This window comes from Somniosus microcephalus, chromosome 14, assembly GCF_052327205.1.
Source record: "Somniosus microcephalus isolate GS21.2 chromosome 14, FLI_Smic_1.0, whole genome shotgun sequence".
NCBI classification, from domain to species: Eukaryota; Metazoa; Chordata; class Chondrichthyes; order Squaliformes; family Somniosidae; genus Somniosus; species Somniosus microcephalus.
The window spans coordinates 106,388,558-106,410,891 of NC_141000.1; the positions used below are offsets into that span (position 1 = coordinate 106,388,558).

The 22,334-nt window shown below is 41.4% G+C and overlaps 1 protein-coding gene across 4 annotated transcripts in view; it reads left to right on the forward strand.

Annotated features, from left to right (window-relative positions):
- Nucleotides 1-22,334, forward strand: part of dop1b (DOP1 leucine zipper like protein B) — a 168,609-nt gene that overhangs the window by 131,913 nt on the left and 14,362 nt on the right. For 3 of the 4 annotated variants that reach the window (XM_086007130.1, XM_086007129.1, XM_086007131.1), the window contains exons 23-31: nt 1,859-1,993; nt 3,220-3,275; nt 5,416-5,520; nt 6,020-6,086; nt 6,213-6,357; nt 8,637-8,719; nt 9,767-9,876; nt 16,838-16,987; nt 18,339-18,400. In XM_086007130.1, coding sequence (XP_085863256.1) covers nt 1,859-1,993; nt 3,220-3,275; nt 5,416-5,520; nt 6,020-6,086; nt 6,213-6,357; nt 8,637-8,719; nt 9,767-9,876; nt 16,838-16,987; nt 18,339-18,400 — 913 coding nt within the window. Of the gene's footprint in view, nt 1-1,858; nt 1,994-3,219; nt 3,276-5,415; nt 5,521-6,019; nt 6,087-6,212; nt 6,358-8,636; nt 8,720-9,766; nt 9,877-15,157; nt 15,224-16,837; nt 16,988-18,338; nt 18,401-22,334 lie in introns of those variants that run through there. The other variant, XM_086007132.1, reaches the window with a different exon arrangement.

Here is a 22,334-nt window from a genome sequence, read left to right on the forward strand (position 1 = left end):
TTGGGACATCCTGAGGATATAAAGAGGTGCTTCTAAATACAAGATTTACATTTCTTTTTACTCCTATTATCTCTTATTTTTGAAACTTTCAACTAACTATACTCATTTTTATCTAATGCTCTACCTTTTCCCTCTCTCTGGGTGTCCTGGCCAATAATTATCCCTCAACCAACATCACTAAAAATAGATTATCTAGTAATTATCACATTGCTATTTGTGGGAGCTTGCAGTATGCAAACTGTCTGCTGTGTTTCTTACATTACAACAGTAACTACACTTCAAAAGTACTTAACTGGCTATAAAGTGCTTTGGGACATCCTGAGGTCTTGGAAGACACTATATATGATGGTAGGAAGGGAAAAATAAAGTTTACAAGATGCACTTAAATTTCTCAAGTCTTTCCTTTTTTAAATTTAAGTGAATCTTGTAAACTTTATTTTTTTCCTTCTTACTATCATGGTCCTTTTTAATGGGAGGAATTTTTTGTTTTTATGCTTTTGGTTGAAGATGGGTTTGCAAGAACTATTTTTAAAGCCAATCAACGGTCCAAATTCTATAGCTTTACATTCCCGCATCATAAAAACAGCCAAGTATAACACCTCCACATCCAGTAGACTTGTCATCAGTCCCTGCAGCTTGACAGTGACGGGAATAAACTGGTCCATGACTTCAGGCGAGAGCTGGACCTGCTTCTGGTTGGGATGGACATCACCTCTTCCAAAAGATAGGTACTTCAGGGCCAGTGTGATGATCTGGACTAGTTTTGATCGCCAAGACGAATTTCCCAGATTTTTCCCCCCCAAATTGTCCTGGGGTTTTTATCTGGTTTTTCCCCTCTCCCAGAAGATCGCATGGTTTCGGGTAGGGTGGAGTGCTTATTGTGATACGCAAGGTATCTCAATTGTCTGGGACAGGCTGGATGGACCAGAGGGTCTTTACCTGTCTTTCATTGTTAGTATGACAGTCACAGGGTTAATATTTGTTTTATTCAGCCCATTGTAATGATTGTGCCAACAATTTGGTGCAGAAAATTTTCACAGCAAATGAGTCTGTTGCATATAATAAAGTTTACCACTAAAATATTCTGGCCTAGAAATTCAGTGGCGCCCTGTTTGGGTCACCAGGGCGCCGGAAGTACCGCCCCGGAAGTCGTCACGGCCGCCTGCCGTAAATTCACTTTCAGCACCCCAGAGGGAAGCGCGGCGCTACTCGAGGCGCCCCGCATCCCTCTTGGGGTGCTGCAACTGAAGATTGCAGCGCAACGTGCCGCAGCGCCACATGCTGTGGCACAGCGCGCTGTGGTACTGCAGGCCTTCCTCCCCTTCTTAAAGGGGAGGGGCCTGCTGCAGCACGCTCAAAGAGCGCGAGTGCCGGCAAAAGAGCCCGGCACCGAGGAGAAGTGCCGGGCTCTTGGGACACAGCCGGCACTCCGCGGGGGGGGCTCAGGAGGCCGGGGACGGCGGCGCGGAGAGGTGCTGGTAGGCGGCCAGCAAAAAAAATGACCTCCCCGCGCCTCTACCGCCGCGGGTAGGCCCCCCTGAACTGGTCGCAAATTGCGACCGGCATTACAGCAGGGGGCGCTACTAAATTTCGCGATCGGGGCAGTAGCGGGGCGCTGCGCACACCGATGACGTCATCGGTAGCGGCGCAGCGCTAACGGCTAGCGCCGCCATTAGCGTCCCACTAAATTTAGCGGGAGGTGTGGCCAGTGGCGTACAACCCACTAAGTGCCTTCTTAGGGCGCTAATGGGTGGCGCAGCCCACTGAATTTCTAGGCCTCTGTTTTTAAGAAGTGTAAAGTTTTTTGGCCAGGCTTTAGATTATAATTTGAAGGTTGTCTTCATCTTTGCCCATGCAGATTCTGCCTGTAGCCAGTGAAGCTCAGCTGACACTGGTAGGGTTGGTCCAAGCACTTAACACGCTCAACACCGACAGTATATTACAACTGATAAAGGAAGTTGTCAAAAAGCCACCCCAAGCCAAAGGAGAAGAGGTAAAGCATCATGTACACTTCTTAAAATACTCGGGTTCACTTTCTTGGAGGTGATCACGTCTGTTCATTTTTTTGGTGGTGGGGATGGATGTGGGCTTAGTGTATTTTAATATCATCAAACAAAACCAAATTGCTGCCTGACTTGGAAAGGATTGTAGCTCCAGGCAGTAGGGCATTGGGGTTCTAGTCAGGTGATTTGGGTCTAATACCTGGCTTTGGGTTGGGAATGGGAGTCACTTGTGTGTCAGCCATAGTTGAGTGGCACTGTTGACAAGACAGTTGTGGAGAAGTTTTCAGCCTTGAACAATTTTATCTGATGAAGTGAAGGGGAATTAAATGGGATAAAATAGTCGCCACTTCCCTCCCAAAAAAGCTTATTTTCTACCAAGTACTCTTTGAAAATAAAAATATGAAAGCATTGTTATTGGGAGGGATTTCTGCTAACCTCACTTAATGGGGCATATGAGAACATAACAGGGCATTGGAGATTAACCATGGTGCTAAGTATATGTCTAATTCCACACAGTGTGTTTTCCTTCTTGGCTGTGCCATCATACGTAGGAGAAGCCAGATGCCTTTCCACAAAAGGGGGGATAAGAAATTGGAGGATGTATCACTCGAGGCTAGGTTTAAATGCCTACTAACAATTGGTTTTCCTGCGATATTGGTAGAGGTCTGGGAGCAAGTCTTCAGCCCTCCTCTCAGCCGGAGAAATTTCTGTGGCACAGGAGATGAGGTGAAACATAGAAAATAAAAATTGCATTTTAAAGAACAAATTCTTTTGGGGAAAGGAAAAGTCACTGAACCAAATTGCTCCACTCCACCCAAATGTTCAGCCCTTCCTCCACTCTCCAAGGCACTGACTCGTTGGGTTACACTTCTACAGCCTGGCAACTCTCTGATTATTTGCCCAAGTGATTATGTAAGACTAGTGACTATCACCAGGCTGCTCCACCATTGTCGCCCTCTACTTGCATGATGTCTACACCTGTAGTAGGTGGCACTGGATTGTGATCAGCAGCAAGAATCTGCCTTTTTTTTTCTCTCCCTAAACCAGGAATGCTGAGACCAGTTGTAGTGCTCTCCCCATTTTTCTACCTTTAGCACAGCAATCTATCAGGGAGTCTATAAGTGTTTACAATTTTAAGAGATTCAAATGCTAATTTGTTTAAATCCACTTGAAGTTAGGTTAGAATATTTGACAGCTTTTTGTGTTTTGTTTCCAGAAACCAACTTTGGTTGATATCCCAATGCTGCAGTTCAGTTTTGCATTACTTCAGAGGTAATTCTGTTGTTCAAAAGCTTAAAACATTTTCTTGTATCTTAATACGCAATGCAAATATAACAAAACTGTTGAAAGGTTGAAGTGAAGTAAACTTTAAAGTGCGCTTTATATTACTCTAATGGTACAAGACAAATGTAACAACACGTTGAGAGATGTCAGGGCAAGATTTTCATAAAGGAATGTGTTCTCGATATGATTGTTTGAGGGTGAAAGTTACTTCTAGCACCTTGTCCAATTGATGCTCAGATATAATGGACTATGAGTAGGAGTTTGAAAGCCTGTGGTAAAACCTCAGTCTTCAGATGTTTCAATTTGGTCTGAACTCATCCATTAGATTATAGCTTCTACCCATTCTCGGCTCTTCATTATATCTTTTTTAATATATATATAAAGCGGTCGATCTGTCTGTCTCCTTCTGTCTGTCTGTCCTCGGGTGTGCGTCTGTCCGGCTATGCGCTCGAAAGTTATACGGCGTACCTACGCGCGCGTTACCTCCGAAGAAAGCTTACGCTTCCGGGACGCTGGTAAGCGTATTTACTTTTCGGTCGGACGAAAATTGTTCGCACCTTATGCAAAAAACCTTCAAAATTAAACTCATTATCTGCTAGCATTGATTGACTGACGTCAAGGTTCGACCAATCCTGTGCCGTCACGATTGACCAATCCTACAGTACGGTCCCCTGATGGTTGGCCAATCGGTGTGTGTGTGTGTGTGGGCGGGACTAATCGTTTTCATCTCTGGGATCTGGCAGCCATTGTTTCAGTGCTTGCAGCTTCCAGCTCAAACTACTTTGAAAGTTAGTATCTCTTTTTAAAAATAACATAAGATTTACCAAAAACGTTTTATAAGTACTTTCACTTTCATCTTTCAAGGTATTAAGTGTGTGTGTGGGCGGGACTAATCATTTTCATCTCCGGGATCTGCCAGCCATTCTTTCACTGCTTGCAGCTCAAACTACTCTCCTTATCCAGCTTTGAAAAAATTAGTTTCTCTTTTAAAAATAACATAAGATTTACCAAAAACGTTTTATAAGTACTTTCACTTTCATCTTTCAAGGTATTAAAAGGTAGAAATCTTGCCCGCCAGCAGATTCACAGAGGGACACAGACAGGGCCCAAAGCCTGGCACTCGATTTAAACCGCCCAGCCCAAAACAGCCCTGGCAAAGCCGGGCTCCCCCCAGCTAGTTTGATATATAAACCCACAAAAACCATTGATTACATTTACACTGTGTATGTCCTTCACAGGTATCCATAGTTTTGAATTGGATGAATACAGTTTTCACAAGGTAGTTTCAAATTGACACTACAAAGTAGAATTTTGCTTGAACCAGGGATCTATTTGCATCATTTGGCAATGTACAAGTATAATTTTTATGCCTTCTGAGAGAGCTGGCACCCCATTCTTCTACTGGTTTCTTGTCTCCCTTAAACCTCCTGAGGTCATGAAGGTGGGACACCAACTTCAATACACTTGAGTGGCTGCAAGGCGATAAATAGCCTGGTGGAGCAAGATGCACTCTGCTATTTTTCTGTTTTCCTTTCTCTGAGAAAGATGCTTGGAATCCACTCCAAAAGTACCTGGTCAGGATCAGAAACTCCGCAGAATGAGGATCAAAGCGTTGTCCCATATAGTGTCAGCCAGTGGCTCAGTTGGTAGCACCCTCGCCTCTGAGTCAGAAGGTTGTGGGTTCAAGTCCCAGGGACTTGAGCACAAAAATCTAGGCTGACACTCCAGTGCTGCACTGTCGGAGGTGCCGTCTTTCGGATGAGACGTTAAACCGAGGCCCCGTCTGCTCTCTCGGGTAGATCCCACGGCACTATTTCGAAGAAGAGCAGGGGAGTTATAGCCAATATTTATCCCTCAATCAACATAACAAAAACAGATTATCTGGTCATTATCACATTGCTGTTTGTGGGAGCTTGCTGAGTGCACATTGGCTCCTGCGTTTCCTACATTAAAACAGTGACTGTGCTTCAAAAGTACTTCATTGGCTGAAAAGTGCTCTGGGACATCCGGTGGTCGTGAAAGGTGCTGTATAAATGCAAGTCTTTTCCCCCCCCCCCCCCCCCCCCCACATTATATTTTACTTTTAACAATTTACTAAACTGACCTTAATTGATGTCCTTTATTACAGGCTTTCCATAGCCAATTTGCAGGATGTTCTGCCGTCTTGGTTGGGTCTGTTAAAGGAATCGGTTCAGTTGAATTTGGCTCCACCTGGACATTTCCTGTTACTTGGGTAAGTACACGCTTCTATTTTTTTTAATCCTCTGCATGAATTTTTGTAAGTATATGTTTAAAAATGTGTCCTGAATTTTCTTAATTTTTGAAACACTGAACCAGCTCTTTAGGATCAACAAGCCTGTTCCTTATTGATAGATTACATGACTTCTCATCATATCTCTCAATCCTTCTTTCTCTCTAGAAATGCATCCTTGCCCCTTGATCTCATTTAAATTGCCCAAGGTTACAAGAGTACTTTTATACTCCTGGGTGGACTCCGATTCTTGCAGAGTCCATTATTGGCCCCTGACGGCTCTACTTGTTCTGAAGACATGTAGAGTGTACACATGGACAGCTTATGTAGAGTCTTTGCTTGAGATCTGCTTGCAGTATATGAAGGAACATCAGAGTTGTGCAGATATCACTGTTCTGGTGTGACACTTTTGCAGCTCATTTTATTTCAACGTGTCAATTTTTTTTTTTTAATGTCCTTGCTTTTTAAAATTAATTTGCAGAATACTAAATGACTTTGTGTCAAGAAGTCCTAATTTGGAAAACAAAAAGGACCAGAGAGATCTGCAGGTAAGATGGAACATTTTTGAACTCGTAGCTATATTTATTATATTCATTTCTAGTACCTTTTTATGTATTTTGTATATGGAACTGTTTTGTGCTTTAAAAAAAAAAAAAAATGCTTTCTTTTACAAGGAGGTGGCCCAAAAAATAATTGAAGCTGTAGGGAATGTTGTTGGTTCCTCCCTGGAACAGACCAGTTGGCTGAGCAGAAACCTCGAAGTAAAAGCTGGTCCACAGGTTTATTTGGAGGAGGCCAATTCTGAAGCTGTCGAACATGGTGAATATTTTGAATCTGTACCCTTTAAGGCTTCTTCCTATAATCGCAGTTGCTTAGTATTTTATAAATTATAGTCATTAGATTAAAAAATTTAACCGCAAATACTGGAAGTTGAGAATAAAAAACCAACCATGCTGGCAGTACAAGCCTCTCAGTTGGCGTCTGAAAGGTAAAGATTGGTTATATTTCGAGTGGAAACCCATCATCAGAACTCTGGGACCCCCCACTTGAAATGCTAATTTATCTTTTGTCATAAATCTATTAGACTTTTGATTGACAAATGTACTTGTGTAATGGTTTCACCAAATGTGTTCAACACATTAAATACTAACATTACTCTTGAGCTGTCTGTTGTAAATTCTGGGAATACAGTAATGGAAAATTTAACAATGATGACTTGCTCTTCTATAATGCTTCTCGCGTAAAGAAAACTACTTGTGTTTTTACGAGGCAGAGAAAGGTGGACAGCCAGCCAGCAAGGAGAAAAAGAAAGAGTGTGAGTGAAGCTGAAGGAACTTTGGAAGAAATATTTTTTGGATACTTCTGATGGAAGTGTTGACTAATGATGGGAGGCTTATGGCTTCAGGCGCCAGATAAGCAAGCTCACAACAACAAATTATCTTTAATGACTTTATTAACAGCACTGCAAAATACAGAAGTACCATTACCTTGTTCTGGAGAACAGCGTGATATCTGTTCTAACAAGCTCGAGCTGCACTCGGGGTTTTTATACATCACTTACTTATCACCCTTCAGAAACTGTTTCCAGTGGCTGAAGGGTTGCTACTGAGAGGGCACAGATTTAAGGTGATTGGCTAAAGAACCATGAGGGAAAACATTTTTACCCAACGAGGGGTTAGGATTTGGAATGCGCTGCCTGATAGGGCGGTGGATACAGATTCAATAGTAGCCTTCAAAAAGGAACTGGATAAATAATTGAAGGAGAAAAAATTGCAGGGGGAGTGGGACTGAACTGGATTGCTCTTCGAAAGAGGCGCTGCAGACTCGATGGGCTGAATGGCGGCCTCCTGTGCTGTACTATTGTATGATTCTATGGCATCAGTGGAATGTCCATTACTGACCACAGGGTATCTGTGCCTTGTTCTGATTACCACCCAAGGCAACTGGTTATCAGAAAGAAATACCATTTCATTGTCCCAAGTCGTCTTATAAAGACCACCTGTTGAGGCATCCTCCTTCTATAAAATTGTAAAAAAAACTTGAACCAGGATGCTGGGTTCCTGTCAGATACTCGTACATTCAAGATAATTTTACAAATGTAAGCAAAAAGTGTAGTAGCACCTCGCATACTGGGCAATTCAATCATAATCTGATCAGCTTGCAGAAGAGAGGTGAAGAGATTTTGATTCAGAGGGCAGAAGTATAATGTCTGAAAAAGCAACCAGATTGTTTTGGCGATGCACATAGCTTGGGCTATGGTTTTCTCTTTATTTGTTCTACCCTCGTATATTTTGTAAAAATATTTTATTCACATTAAAAACATGATTAGTTATGTAAGCACTTTAATTTCCTGCTCCAGGAGGTGGTGATAAACAACAAGGTGTTTTGAAGGGAGCAGTATTTTGAGATGAACATGCTGAATGACCAAGTGGAAGTTACTGCTGATGTGTAATATCTTGGCTTGAATCAGGAAGATGGTTTGTTTATGTGAAGTTTGTAGAGTGTGTCTTTTATTTGCAGGGGGAGTAGTTTGTGTTTAACATGTTTTGTGTTTCTCTGCTGTCATGTTGTGTTGGTGTTTTGGGCCACTTGCTGGTTGCCCTTGGTTTTGTGCAGTTGTCTCGTATATTGCCGTGGAAGTGTATCCAATCACAATGCGAAAAATGAGCTCTTCACTGAAAAATACATTAAAGCTACTAAATAGAACTGATGATTTGTTATCAGCTTGGATCCAGTCAGAACTCGGCATTTTTGATTTTTGGGACTTTGATGCAAAAATTGTGGTACACAGTCAGCAAATTGCGCAAGCAGTAAATGTAGAATGATCAGATTTGTTGTGCTATGCCAAATGACTTGCCTTACTAATGTATCTGTGTAATAAATAGCTTAGACTCTGTTCACCAGTGTGTGGACAGGATTTTAACTTTGTGCAGTTTGGATGCTGACATGACGGCTCATTCATTTGTTTAAAATTGATTGTAAATTTTGGGACTAACTTCTTCACTGGTGCAGGATATATTTGGGGACTTGCAATGGTTTGGTGAAATGTATTAGATGTGTCGCTGGTAAAAGTAAGACTTTTTTTCCTTTACTTCAAGGCGTCTTCTCCCCACCCTCCGCAGTGGTATCGACAGCAGTTGCTTCTTTATACAGTGTGCAGGCGCTAACTTTGCTGGCTGAGGTAAGCATGTAGAAGAAATAGGAGCAGGAGTAGGCCATTCGGCCCTTCGAGCCTGCTCCGCCATTCAATGAGATCATAGCTGATCTTCTATCTCAATACCATATTCCAGCTGTGTGTGTACAAACTTATAATTTCACATTGATAATTCTCATTGATATGATTAAACTTTTCCCACTGTACTATTTCTCAAGCAACCTTAAATGCCTTCCTTATTCTGTATTCTACTCTACAACCTTGTGATAATTTTTTTAAAAGTTAACTCATTATACAAGTCTACCTCATTGCTAACCTCAATGAAAGAAAGAAAGACAGACTTGCATTTATACAGCGCCTTTCATTACCACCGGACGTCTCAAAGCACTTTACGGCCCGTGAAGTACTTTTGAAGTGGAGTCACTGTTGTAATGTGGGAAATGTAGTGTTCCAGGTAAACATGTTCTTCATCGTTTCTGAGGATAATTTTTAACTGAACAAGAAGATATTTACTCTCTCTCTCTCTCTTTTTCTCGGTGCGTTTTGTTTATTTTCACCTCGCCTGTAGCCAGTACAATAGGCAGGTAACCTGCTCCCAGGACCCAACTCGTACCATCTGTGCCTGTCGGGAGGCATGCAAAAGCGGGTTAAAGTCAAAAGTTCCCTCCGAAGTTTACCTTTGGTCGGTCCTCTGCATTCTTCTCCTCAATGCTGTGGCTGATGTGCTCCCTCATTACTGGCAAAAAATGCAGCCTCTGCTGAATGTGTGAATTAGCTTTAGAATTGCAATATTGGTGATCCTGCTGTTAACGATGCTAAATGAAGCAATATAGCTCACCAGAGGGTGAGAGCCACCAATTACATTAGCCAAAATGTAGAGCTTTGAGCAAGTTTGAAAGGCCTATAATCTGTATATAATTTTTATAAAACAATTTATTGCAACTTATATGCCTCACTCATCACGTTGATTTTATTCCTTTGGCCCCTGACTTGTGCCTTAGTTTCAAGTGAAGTCTTTGGTCTTTGTGTTTCTGGTAGCCTTTATCTGAATTGCCTTTTTGAAATTATTTTCAGCTGCTCGCTCCTCTTCTTGATATGGTTTACCGCAGTGATGAAAAGGAGAAAGCAGTCCCTCTCATCTCACGGCTGTTGTACTATGTGTTCCCATACCTGAGAAACCATAGGTAAAAAGATGAAATGTTTACACAGTTACTTCAACCGATTGATATGATGTTGAGAGTTCATGGGCCCAGAGTTCAGGCTAAATTGATCAAAATTTACTTTTTATAGAATTTCAACACTACAAAATAAATCAATACCTTTTATCTTGGCTTCTTTCAGTTAGTGAGAAGTCATGTTAATATAAATGTCTATGTTTCACATATGCCTGTGCAATACATTTTAGGCTTACTTCACTCAGCCTATGGAAACCACTTTTTCATGTAAGCAAGCATGTCACTTTGACACAGTTGCTACCTCTTTGCCTTGGGCTTAAAACTTCTGTGCGTCTGATTTGCCTTCAATGCTGTAAGACACAATTGGTGGATCAGAGCCTGCAGTTGGGATAAAGGAGTTGGATTATAAAAGTGGACTGACATTTCAGCGTAGTCCAGAGGGAATTCTGCATCGCCAGAGGTGCGGTCCTTCAGATGAGATGTTAAACTGGGGCAACCACCCCCCCAAAAAAATTAACTGCTTGTGGGATGTTGCTGTGACAATATGCCGACCGCATTTACCATTATAACTTTCCATGCACTCTAGAAGTTCTAAGACATTTTAGCTGTGTGTCAGTATAAGCCAGTTGAAATGTTTCATAGTTGGTACTAAAAATGGTTTGTTTACTACTAGGGAGAGAATCTCTCAATACTATAACTCCTAACATGCGATGCCATACACTTTTAGATCCTACATTCTGGCCTTTATTATTCTTTTACCTATAACGCAGTATACGCCAAAACAGCAATAACCTGCATTGATCTAGCTCTCCTCATGAACAGCAAGAGGAAAAGGTAGACATTGAGTCGGAAATGAAGGAATTTGGCAGGGAGGTAAAGGGAAGGAAATTGTTTTTAAGGAGGCTTTTCAAGTCCAGAAGAGAGGTAGTAAGGCAGTATGGTTTGGGAAAATGAATTGCAGGATGCAGTTATGGTGGTGTAGGATTCTTTGATTCCAGGATTTGTGGGCCCAAGTGGAATGACAGTTAGACAATACATACACAATGGAAGTTAAACTAAAGTACTGTACCTTTTATTATTCCAATAATAAATACGATACACAAAACCTGTTCCTTACCGAGAGCTCGGCTTCAAGGTTTGTGGAGTGATCAGTTCCATAGCACTTGAGGTTCTTGGACATCTCTCTAGACGGGTCTTTCGCCGCTCACCACCAACTGCAGTGCCACTCCTTTTCAACTCTTGTCTCAGCAGGAACAAAGGTATAAAAAATACATCCCCACCTCCCTGTGGACATAGCAGAGCTGATCGTAACGTGGTGTTTGCTCGTTTTAACCCCCAAAAAAGCATTCATCAAGGATGCATTCTTTTCGTATCTCTTCCTTAGCGCACTGCACTGTCCATTGATCACCAGACTTTATGATTAGCTGTCTCTGGATTTTGGCCAGGGAAGACTTTTAGTCTGTATCCCTGCTCGAGTATTCCTGGCAGATGTTAAGACTCTTTGCCAGCAGCAAATTCTTGCTGCATCGACTGTTTTTAAGGTTATGCTGTTCAGTTCGGTTATTAACCCTCAACCCTCCAACATACGTCTCATATGAGATGGACTGCTTATACAGTATAAGTTGCAGTCGTCGTTCCTACAACTCCTTCAGTGGGGATGGTGGAGGGAGTGGGGACAAGCAGTAATCCAGATTGGGATATATGGCTGGAGATTTCCTGGCGAGGCCATGTCCGGATTTGAGAACTAGGATGGAGATCTTGAAACTGAAACTCACAGAAGGGCAGGGAGTTAATGGAGTTGGATGAAGATGGGGCTGTTGGGCATGAGAGACTTTGTGCTGAGAAAAAACACCGAAAATAGAATTCTGGATTAGCTGAAGTTTATAAAGGGTAGAGACCGAGAGATTGGCAGAGGGCATTTGAGAAATCCATCCTCATGATAAAGATATAGATGAGCATTTCAGCAGCAAGAGAGGATGAGGTAAGGTCATAAGTTGATGTCTTGGAGATGGAAGAAAACATTCTTGGTGACGGATCAGGTGTTAAATTGAAAGATTAGCACAGGGCTGAAACAGAATGCTGAGGTTGTACACCACTGGGTTCAGCTTGATTGGGCAACTAGGAAAGTAGATGAAGTCAGAAGCCGAGGCATTTAGTTGATTGCTTCAGTTTTTCCGGTGTTGAGCTGTAGAAGGTTTTGCCTCCTCCAAGATTGGATCTCAGACATATAATTGGAAAAGACTGCAGCAGTCTTGGAATCAGTGCACCTCTTGCAGTGTATAATTGTTTAATTTGTTTAAAGAATTTCTAGTTTTTAGTAAGCAACAGAAATTTGTCCTTGATTTAGTACTTATTTACACTAAATTGGCAGTTTTTACTCGGGCCACATGATGGCTGTGGGAAGTAGAAAAATGTTGCACGAACACACAACAAAAGTCTTTATATCCCACGTGCTTCTCTGTGCCTTATGTGGAGGCATTTAAGAAGTTGTATTTATGATGCCATCATCTCCCTTTCATCGTGTCACGTCTGGTTTTGGATAACACCACAGGATGTAATGACTTTTCTTGTCCTTTTTCTTTTAATTGCATAAAAATGTTCAATTTCTTTTTAATATAAAAACAAAGTGCTAGAAATACTCAGCAGGTCAGGCAGCATCTGTGGAGAGAAAAACTGAGTTAATGGCCCAGAAATTCAGTTCGCAGGCCTCCCGCTGGCGGAGGACTGCGATCTGGAAAAATCTGCGCCCTTACCGGAGGGCTCCCGGGAGGCACAGAGTTCTGTTCCTGGGCCTCTCCAAACTGCCGGCGCGCAGTGCTTACGTATCCCAGAGGCGCAGGCAGTTCACAGCGTCCCTGGGATCACGTGGGCCATGGGGAGCCAATTGGAGAAGGGAATCTCCATTCATAGATATGACAGGAAGACCTGTCAAATATATGAAGAGATCACCCCCAAAACATAGTAAAATTTAAATTAAAAAAACTTCAAATTTTTTTAATGACTTGAAATTACATATGAACTATTTTAAACAAAAATTAATTTTCGAAAAAATAAAGTTTTTAACGGGGCTAAAAATAAACTTACCTTTCTTTAAAGTATTTTTAAATGATAAATCAGTGGAAATTTTTTTTAAAAACTTTTTTCAACTCTTATTTTGGTAAAACCAGGCCTTGTGCCTGCTTTTACCAGGCGCAAGAATTGTAAGTGTTTTCTGCGAGCGGAGGGTCTCCAAAAAACCGAACACTCCACCCGCAGAGGCCCTGCTCCAGGGCAGCTGGAGGATCTGTCAAGAGGATTCTTGACCGATTGGAAATGCAGGTTTCCAGCGCATGCGCAGTGCATGCCTGAAACCGGCATTTCCGATGTACCTACGGGTGAGTACACAGCGCGTACACACCCGTGGGGATCGGAATTTCTGCCCCAATGTTTCTGATGAAGGGTCATCAACCTGAAACGTTAACTCAGTTTCTCTCTCCACAGATGCTGCCTGACCTGCTGAGTATTTCCAGCACTTTGTTTTTATTTCAGATTTCCAGTATTTTGCTTTTTCATTTTTTTTTGTTCAGACTTGACGTGTAAGTTTTTTTTAAATAAGAAAAAATGTCTTGGATTTATATAGCGCCTTGCATGACCACCGAACGACCAAAAGAACTTTACAGCCAATGAAATACTTTTGCATAGGATTACATCGGATATACGGCACAGAAACAGGCCATTTGGCCCAACCAGTCCATGCCGGCGTTTATGCTCCACTCGAGCCTCCTCCCGTCTTTCCTCATCTAACTCTATCAACATAACCCTCTATTCCCTTCTCCCTCATATGCTTATCTAGCCTTCCCTTAAATGCATTTATACTATTCGCTTCAACCACTTCCTGTGGTAGCGAGTTCCACATTCTCGCCACTCTCTGGGTAAAGAAGTTCCTTCTGAATTCCCTATGACTTCTTGGTGCCTATCTTATAGTGATGGCCTCTAGTTTTGCTCTTCCCCACAAGTGGAAACACTCTCACTATCAAAACCTTTCATAATTTTAAAGACCTCTATTCGGTCACCCTTCAGCCTTTTTTCAAGAGAAAAGAGACCCAGCCTGATCATCCTTTCCTGATAGGTATACCCTTGCATTTTTGGTATCATCCTTGTAAATCTCCTCTGCACCCTTTCCAGTGCCTCCCATATCCTTTTTTATAATATGGTGACCAGAATTGTATGCAGTATTCTAAGTGTGGTCTAACCAAGGTTCTATACAAGTTCAGCATAACTTCTCTACTTTTCAATTCAATCCCTCTAGCAATAAACCCTAGTGCTTGGTTTGCCTTTTTTATGGCTTTGTTAACCTGTGTCGCTACTTTCAGTGATTTGTGTATTTGAACTCCAAGATCCCTTTGCTCTCCTACCCCACCCAGATTCGTAGTTTCCAAGTAATAAGTGACACCTCTTTTTCTTACCAAAATGTAATACCTCACATTTATCTGTGTTGAATTTCATTTGCCAATTATGTGCCCATTCTTCAAGTTTATTAATGTCGTCTTGTAACTTGTTGCAGTCCTCCTCAGTATTGACTATCTCTCTTTTCTCCCCCACCCCCAAATTTGGTGTCATCTGCAAATTTAGAAATTGTGTTTTTGATTCCAAAGTTTAAGTCATTAATATAAATTGTGAACAACAGTAGTCCCAGCACTGATCCTTGTGGGACACCACTTCCTACCTTCTGCCACTCCAAATAGCTAACCTTTACCCCTACTCTCTGCTTTGTCTTGAAGCCAGCTAGTTATCCATTCTACTACTTGTCCCCTGACTCTGCATACTCTGACCACCTTTATTAGTCTATTATGTGGTACCTTTTGCAAGGCCTTTTGGAAAAACTAGATAAATTACATCTACTACATTACCCTTGTCTACTCTCTCTCTGTTGCCTCTTCAAAAAATTCTATTAGGTTGGTCAAGCAAGACTTTCCATTTTGAAATCCATGCTGACTATTCACTTATATTTTTGGTTTCTAGATGTTCTTCTATTTTCTCCTTTTTAGTAGGGATTCCATTATTTTTTCCTACTACCGATGTTAAGCTGACCGGTCTATAGTTCCCTGGACATAGAACATTAGCTATCTGCCAGTCCTCTGGCACTGCACTTTGTTCTAACGAATTATTAAATATGTGTAGTAATGCCTCTGCTAGCTCTTCCCTAGATTTTTTTTTTTTTTAATGCGCGACTGTAATCTGTCTGGACCACGGGTTTATCCTCCGAGTTTGATTAGATTATTTAATATTTCTCTCTTTATTTTAAATGCAGTTATCTCATTTCTAATCTCATCATCTGATGTCATGTCCACCCGTTCTGTCTCCCTGGTGAAGCAAAGTAATTATTTAATATTTCTGCCATCTCTCTAGTGTGGCCTGTGATATCCTGTCCGTCCTGTATTGGCCCTATTACCATCCCAGCTTTACTTTTTATTTATGTGCATGTAAAATATTTTACTATTTTTTATGTTCCTTGATAATTTAATTTCATAGTTCCTTTTTGCCTAATTGTTTTTATGACTTCTCTCCTATTCTTTGTATTCTCTCTTGTCATGCTCTCCCCTGCTGTCCATGTACTTAGTGTATGCCTCTTTCCTTACTCTCAATTTTTCCCTTATATCTTCATTCATTCATGGTGTCTCATTTAGTGTTTAGCCTGTTCTTGTTATTTAGTGGAATATAGTTGAACACCATTTTAAAATATTTCCCACTGCTGTTCTACATCATTGTTTGCCAGTATTGTTGTCCATTTTATTTTCCCAAATTCTATGCTCAGCCCTGCAAAATTGGCATTTCTCCAATCTATTACCCTGGTCTTCGTCATACTTATGTCCTTCTCAATTATTATCTTAAAGCATCTTATATGATGGTCACTATTGCCTAGATGTTCCCCTACTTTTACTTTTTTTATCTGCTCTGGTTCATTCCCCATTACTAGATCCAAAGCGAATCCTCCCTTGTTGGGCTTATTACATACTGGGTTAGAAAGGAGTGCTGTACACATTGTACGAACTCCATTCCCTTATCCCCTTTACCTACCTATTCTGGCCAATTAATATCAGGGTAGTTGAAATCCCCCATGATGAGTATTCTGTTTTTTATTCATTTCCCTAATTTGTTTGCATATCTCTTCCTCCACCTCCCTTCCAGTATTGGGTGGTCTGTAGACTACCCTTATTAGTGTGATTGATCCTTTATTATCTTTTATCTCTATCCACATGGATTCTATTTTTGTCTTGCTGATCGCTGCAAAACTTTTTTTCTACTGCCATTATGTTATCCCTAATAAGTACAGCTACTCCACCTCCCCTTTTTCCCCCTCTATCTTTTCTAAATATGTTATACCCTGAAATGTTTAATTCCCAGTCCAGATTTTTTCTGTAGCCATGTCTCAGTAATCCCTACTGTGTCTGATTCCTCGCAATGTATTATTGCCTCCAGTTCCCCTGTTTTATTACGGACACTGTGCATTGCTGTACAGACTGTTTAACTCCTTTTTAATGGCAGTTCCTCTCACTTTATTGTTAACCATCTTTTTACACTCCTGTTCTATAATTCTGTTTATTCCCTTGCCATCAATGTCCTCCCTTACTTTATTCTTTCCTATGCCCTTCATTCCTGTTTTGTTTATATTTAGGCTGGTTTCATTTCTTGTAGATCCCTTCCCCTGTCTTTTGAAGTGTAGTCACTGTTGTAATGTAGGAAATAATGAGGAAACTATATTTATTATTTGGGGCTATTGCCAACCATTTTGTGACCAGAGAAATCTTAACCTTGATGAAGCTTTTTAAATGATTTGTGCAAGAATGCAGAACACACGTACATTTTCCTTTTGTAGTGAATGCATCATGTTGGTTTAACTGTGAAGATGCTTTTGATGGAGATTATATACTAATTGTGCTTTTTCCTTTGGTATATACTGAAACCATGTCCTCTTTTCATTTCCCCTCAGTGTGTACAACATCCCCAGTTTTCGAGCTGGTGCTCAGTTGCTGAGCAGTCTGAGTGGCTATGCCTACACCAAAAGGGCATGGAAAAAGGAAGCCTTCGATCTCTTCATGGACCCACTCTTTTTCCAGATGGACTCATCTTGTATTAACCAGTAGGAAAAGATATATTTTCATGTGTAGTACTTCCAAGTTCTTGTACTGGTTATTGAAAAAAGCCTTCCAGATTTCACTTGGAGCTTGTTTTTTGCTTCTCAAAAGTATAGCTGACTTACTGCCTACAAAAAAATGAGCCTATTACAGCAAACCTTCAGTTACTATATGCAAGACCAAAGTTTTTACAATTCTCTACTTTTATGGGTGCAGTTTCTAGAGTAGATGTCAATTACTTTGCCATATGATCTCATCAAATTGAAGGCACGTGTTGCGATGCAGGATGTTTTGGACTTGCATTTGCTGGAGGAGTGCAGGAGGAGTAGAACGATGTGTTGTGAAGCACAGTTGTATTTGGGTTTGCGCCTACAATGCTCCCTCTGAACCAATGCCAACATATCCCTCAGAGGTTCCTAATGAGACCATTTTCTTTGGCTGCTCGCCCACCCAACTGTCACTGAATTCTCCAACCCTCCCTTATTTCCTACAGCCTGTGGTCAACTTGGAGATTTCTTCCAACTTGCTTAAGTCTACTTTTTGCTATAGTCCATAGTTGCTATTTTCCTACATGATATTCTGTACACTGCAGGAATGCAATTTATTCTTCAAAACACTTTTCAAGTGTCCTAATGTTATGGGTGCTATTGTGAAGTCAGTGTTTAAGGACCATCCTTAAATGATGAAGAGATTTATTTGACATTCAGGCTTGCAGACGCTATAGGAATGGATAGAAGAATTCAAGAACAAACGTGCATTCATATAGCTACTTTCAGAATCTCAGGATATCTCAAATCGCTTCACATCCAATGAAGTACTTTTGAAGTGAAGTCACTGTTGTAATATAGGGAAACATGGGACCATTTGCACACAGCAAGGAATGAGATAAATGACCAGATAATGTTTTTGGTGATGGTGTTTGAGGGATACATGTTAACCAGGACACTGGAGAATGCCCCTGCTCTTCGAATAGTGCCAACTGAGAGGGCCGATGGGGCCTCGGTTTAATGTTTCATCTGAAAGTCAGCATCTCTGACAGTGTAGCATTCCCTCAGTACTGTATTGAAGTATCAGCCTAGATTCTGTGCTCAAGTCCTGCAATGGGGCTGGAACCCACAACCTTGACTTGGAGTGCTACCAAGTTGCCACCACGTTGTTCTATTTGGACTCTGCAATATTGATTATTTTTTTTCAACAATAACTGACAATGGAGAAAATGTGTGCGCCATTTGCGGTGAAATTATAAACACATTTCTAAAGCACTTTTTTGTGATTTCACCAGAGGTAGCAAACTGGCAATCACTACCCTGTGGCTGGGAAATGAATGATTCTTAAATCATGTTTCTGTTTTCCCAGCTGGAAGTCCATCATTGACCATCTGTTGACACATGAGAAAACGATGTTCAAAGACTTGATGAGTAAGTCCAGTTTATTATGCACATGTACACACATCTGTTTTCTTGAAAATGTGATTTTTTTAAAATGTAATGACTGTTAACTGTATAATGGTTTTCAATCCAAATTTTTGCAGTTTTTGCAATTTAAATGCTAATCTGTTAATTGTTTCCCAAAGTTTAGCCAATCCGTGTAGTTATTAAGACTTTAATCTATACCACAAAACTGCACTCAGATTTAAATAAACTATGTTGCAGCCAACATATGAAGCTGCTATATGTAAAATTGTTGCAAGCATGGTTTCAGTTATGACAGACACTGAATTATTTAATATTCAGATTGTTTGTTCAATTACTTACCTCGGGTACAGTAGAATCATAGAATAGTACAGCAGAGAAGGAGGCCATTCAGTCCATCGAGTCTGCGCCAGCTCTTTCCCCATACTGCAGACATTTTCTTTTCTGGTGGAACAAACTACTATGTATTAGTATAATAGCTATCATATTGCCATCATCTGAAGACATGGCGTCGGGTATCGCATGTACCCTGACGACACCCAGCTCCATCACTTCTCGTGTGTGTGTGTGTGTGTGTGTGGGTGTGTGTGGGTGTGTGTGTGTGGTGTGTGTGGTGTGTGTGTGTGTGGTGTGTGTGTGTGTGGTGTGTGTGTGTGGTGTGTGGTGTGTGTGTGTGTGTGTGGTGTGTGTGTGTGTGTGGTGTGTGTGTGTGTGTGTGTGTGTGTGTGTGTGTGTGTGTGTGTGTGTGGTGTGTGGGTCCCCCCCCCCAATTAAACATTGGGACGCCATCGTTTCCGCCCCCTTCTCCCCTCTGTGACAGCTCTGCTATAACTTCCTTGTGTTTCTCAACTTGCACATGAACTTTATTACACTTGTCTGCAGCTGGTGTCTTTGCAATCAACACCATCTGTTCAGATGTTCCAAACATTGATTAGCTAGTTTCAAAATATTATGGCCTCTAAGACTGCATAACATTTCTTCAACTTTCTCCGGTACAAAAAAAAAGCATAGCAACAGTACTCTAACTAACTACTATTACTCTAACTCGTAGAATGGATCAATCCTGCTGCAGTACCCCTGATTAACCCTTTCCATCCAAGACATTCACCCAAAACTATTATCCAACACCTCCTAATTAATACCTTCTGCTTTGGCTCGGTGTCAAACAGATGACAAAGAAGCAACCTCTAAGCTCTGAAATGCCTTTGGAATGCATTAATCAGAATAGCAGTGATCCTATTCATCCAAATGAATGGAAGTGAGTACCTCTTTAAATTTTGCTGTAATTGTGTTGGTCAGTTTCTGAGACCAATCCTAAGAGGTATTACAGAGCGGTTTGGCCGCTGGGCAGGAGTTCCATCCCACCTAGTTAAAATCCCGCCAGGGTTACAAATTGTCATGGGACCCTGATTGGAATATATTCAGCAGGTACCCACCAGTTTCCAGCCGCTGCATTTCCAAACTCTGTTAGTAGCTCTATTAAACCGGGACCGGTGAGTTCAGGGCGGGACCGGGGCAATAAGTGGATTTGCCCCATTTTAACCACTCGTTCCCGCCGGGCAGGTAGGGTTAAAATTTGGTGGAGACCATGAACATTTACAGTAATTGAAGACTTTAATCCAGAAAAATCCCTACCTCTGTAATCTCCTCCAGCCCCACAACCCTCAGATATCTGCGCTCCTCTAATTCTGACCTATTGAGCATCCCTGACTTTAATTGCTCCACCATTGGTGGCCGTGCCTTCAACTGGCTAGGCCCTAAGCTCTGGAATTGCCTGCCTAAACCTCTCTGCCTCGCTACCTCTCTTTCCTCCTTTAAGACTCTCCTCAAAACCTACCTCTTTGCCCACGCTTTTGGTCACCTGCCCTAATATCATCATATGTGGCTCGGTGTCAAATTTTGTTTTATAACGCTCCTGTGAAGTACCTTGGGACCTTTTACTACATTAAAGATGCTATATAAATATAAGTTGTTGTTGAAAGCTTGACTCCAGTTTGTGAAAGGGTTCTGCATGCTATAACATATTAGCAATATTGTAGGAATTGACAAATTCCTACAAATAACGGAGGTCGACACAGGAGAACAATCAAACAGGTCTTTACTCAATGGAGAAGCCACGAGGACTGCCTGGGCAGTCACGTGGTTTGTGATGTGACGTCATCGCGTTTGCCCGTGTTTTCCCGTGCTCTTAAAGGGGCCACGCCCCGTACATGCAAACTCTATATACAAAGCACAGTAATGCCTAACACAATGGTACAGGTTTAGGCTGGTGTTAGAACATTGTTAAAGAGAATTATATACAGTTAGCCAGAGTCATTCAGTGGTTCTGCCACAATATCAACTTTTTATTTTTATGTTGGAGATTGTGACTGTTTTCTACCGAACAAATGTAGCACATTTGATGCTGTCTTTTTGTTTTATATTTTTTCTTCATTTATAATTACCCCCAACCATTCCCAGACTGTGCAATATTCTTAATTGGGATTGTTGGGTGACAAGGTTGGGTGAATGTAATGGACCTGTTCAGAAAGGGTTGATCAGAAGGGCAGCGGTGCAATACTGCCAATGATTCATTACATTTTAATAGTGTCAATGATTCATTACATTTTAATAGTGTCAATCCTCAACTCTTGTCTGTTGAGCATGATCGTATAATCTCTAAACCTCAGTGTCTTGAAACAATGTTGCAGCAGTTTGTGAAGGTGAAGCATTTGAGTACATAGTGTTCTCGCTCAAGTAAAAAGGTGATAGTCAGGGATACAAGCATGTCTGTTTGTTGCCACAGCAAGGGAACATGGTGTTTGTGAATCAAGGTGAAGGTTGCGTGGGAATGCAGGAAGCATGTTGGGAAGAGACAAGCCGGTGCCAAAAGAGAAGGCTGCATATGGTGACAGTTTTAGGGGCTGTCAGGTTCCCAGTGATGAATGACTGATCAGCTACATGAAAGAATTGGCTGGATGATATGTTGGTACCCTTGAACAGAAGGTACAAGGACTCGAGTGTTGGTCCTGCAGGAAGAGAAACATCTGTGTTGACACTTTCTCTTAATCGGAGAGTGGGAGAACAAAATGGGAATATACAGCTGGTGAGAGATGCTGACCATCGCGCAACAGTGACGAGAAAGGCCATTAAAGGATGGCGGTCGTAATGTTACCCTCCATCACCGGGCGAAAAATGGGTGTTACCGAATCGGCAGCCTGTTTTACACCTTGCCCAATGGAAAAGAAACCTAGCGTTGGACTGGAAAACAAATATTCTTATTTGCGCCCCCACCCCGCCCCATACCATTTCTGCTCTATGCCACCAGTCATCTGTTGGGTTGTTGAGTTGCGCTGTTTAGCCATGTTGGGAGTGCACTATTAATCAATGATGTCTGCCCGTGAGACCTGTTTACAGCATACTCTGATGTTCTGAAGAAGATCATGATCACAGATGTGGACCCACTTCATTCCATTCCATTGGACAGTTCGTAATCCAAGCGCTGCGGCACTGAGCCTCAAACAGATTTTTTTTTTTTTTAAACATCAAAAACAAAGATTTAATTCGCAATGATAATGACATCCTAATTACGTTCCTACGTACCTCTATCCCTTTTTATGTAAATTACTGCTTAATGGGTGGTGTATGGCAGATGAATTTCAATATAGATAAGTGTAGTCAAATTTATTTGACTAAACCAATTTGTTCGATGCTGACACCAAATCGGCTATAGAAGTGATCTTTATTTGAACAAAAGCAAGAATCAATAAGTATTTAAGTAATAGTTTACGGAAGACAGAATCATATTGCCCCAAATAACAACAGAAAATGCTAGAAAAACTCAGCAGGCCAGGCAACATCCGTGGAGAGAAATTTGAGTTGACGTTTCGGGTTGAAACCCTTTTTCAAAACTGGAAAGGAAATGAAATAGATCGAAGGCAGGGCTGCGATAGAACAAAAG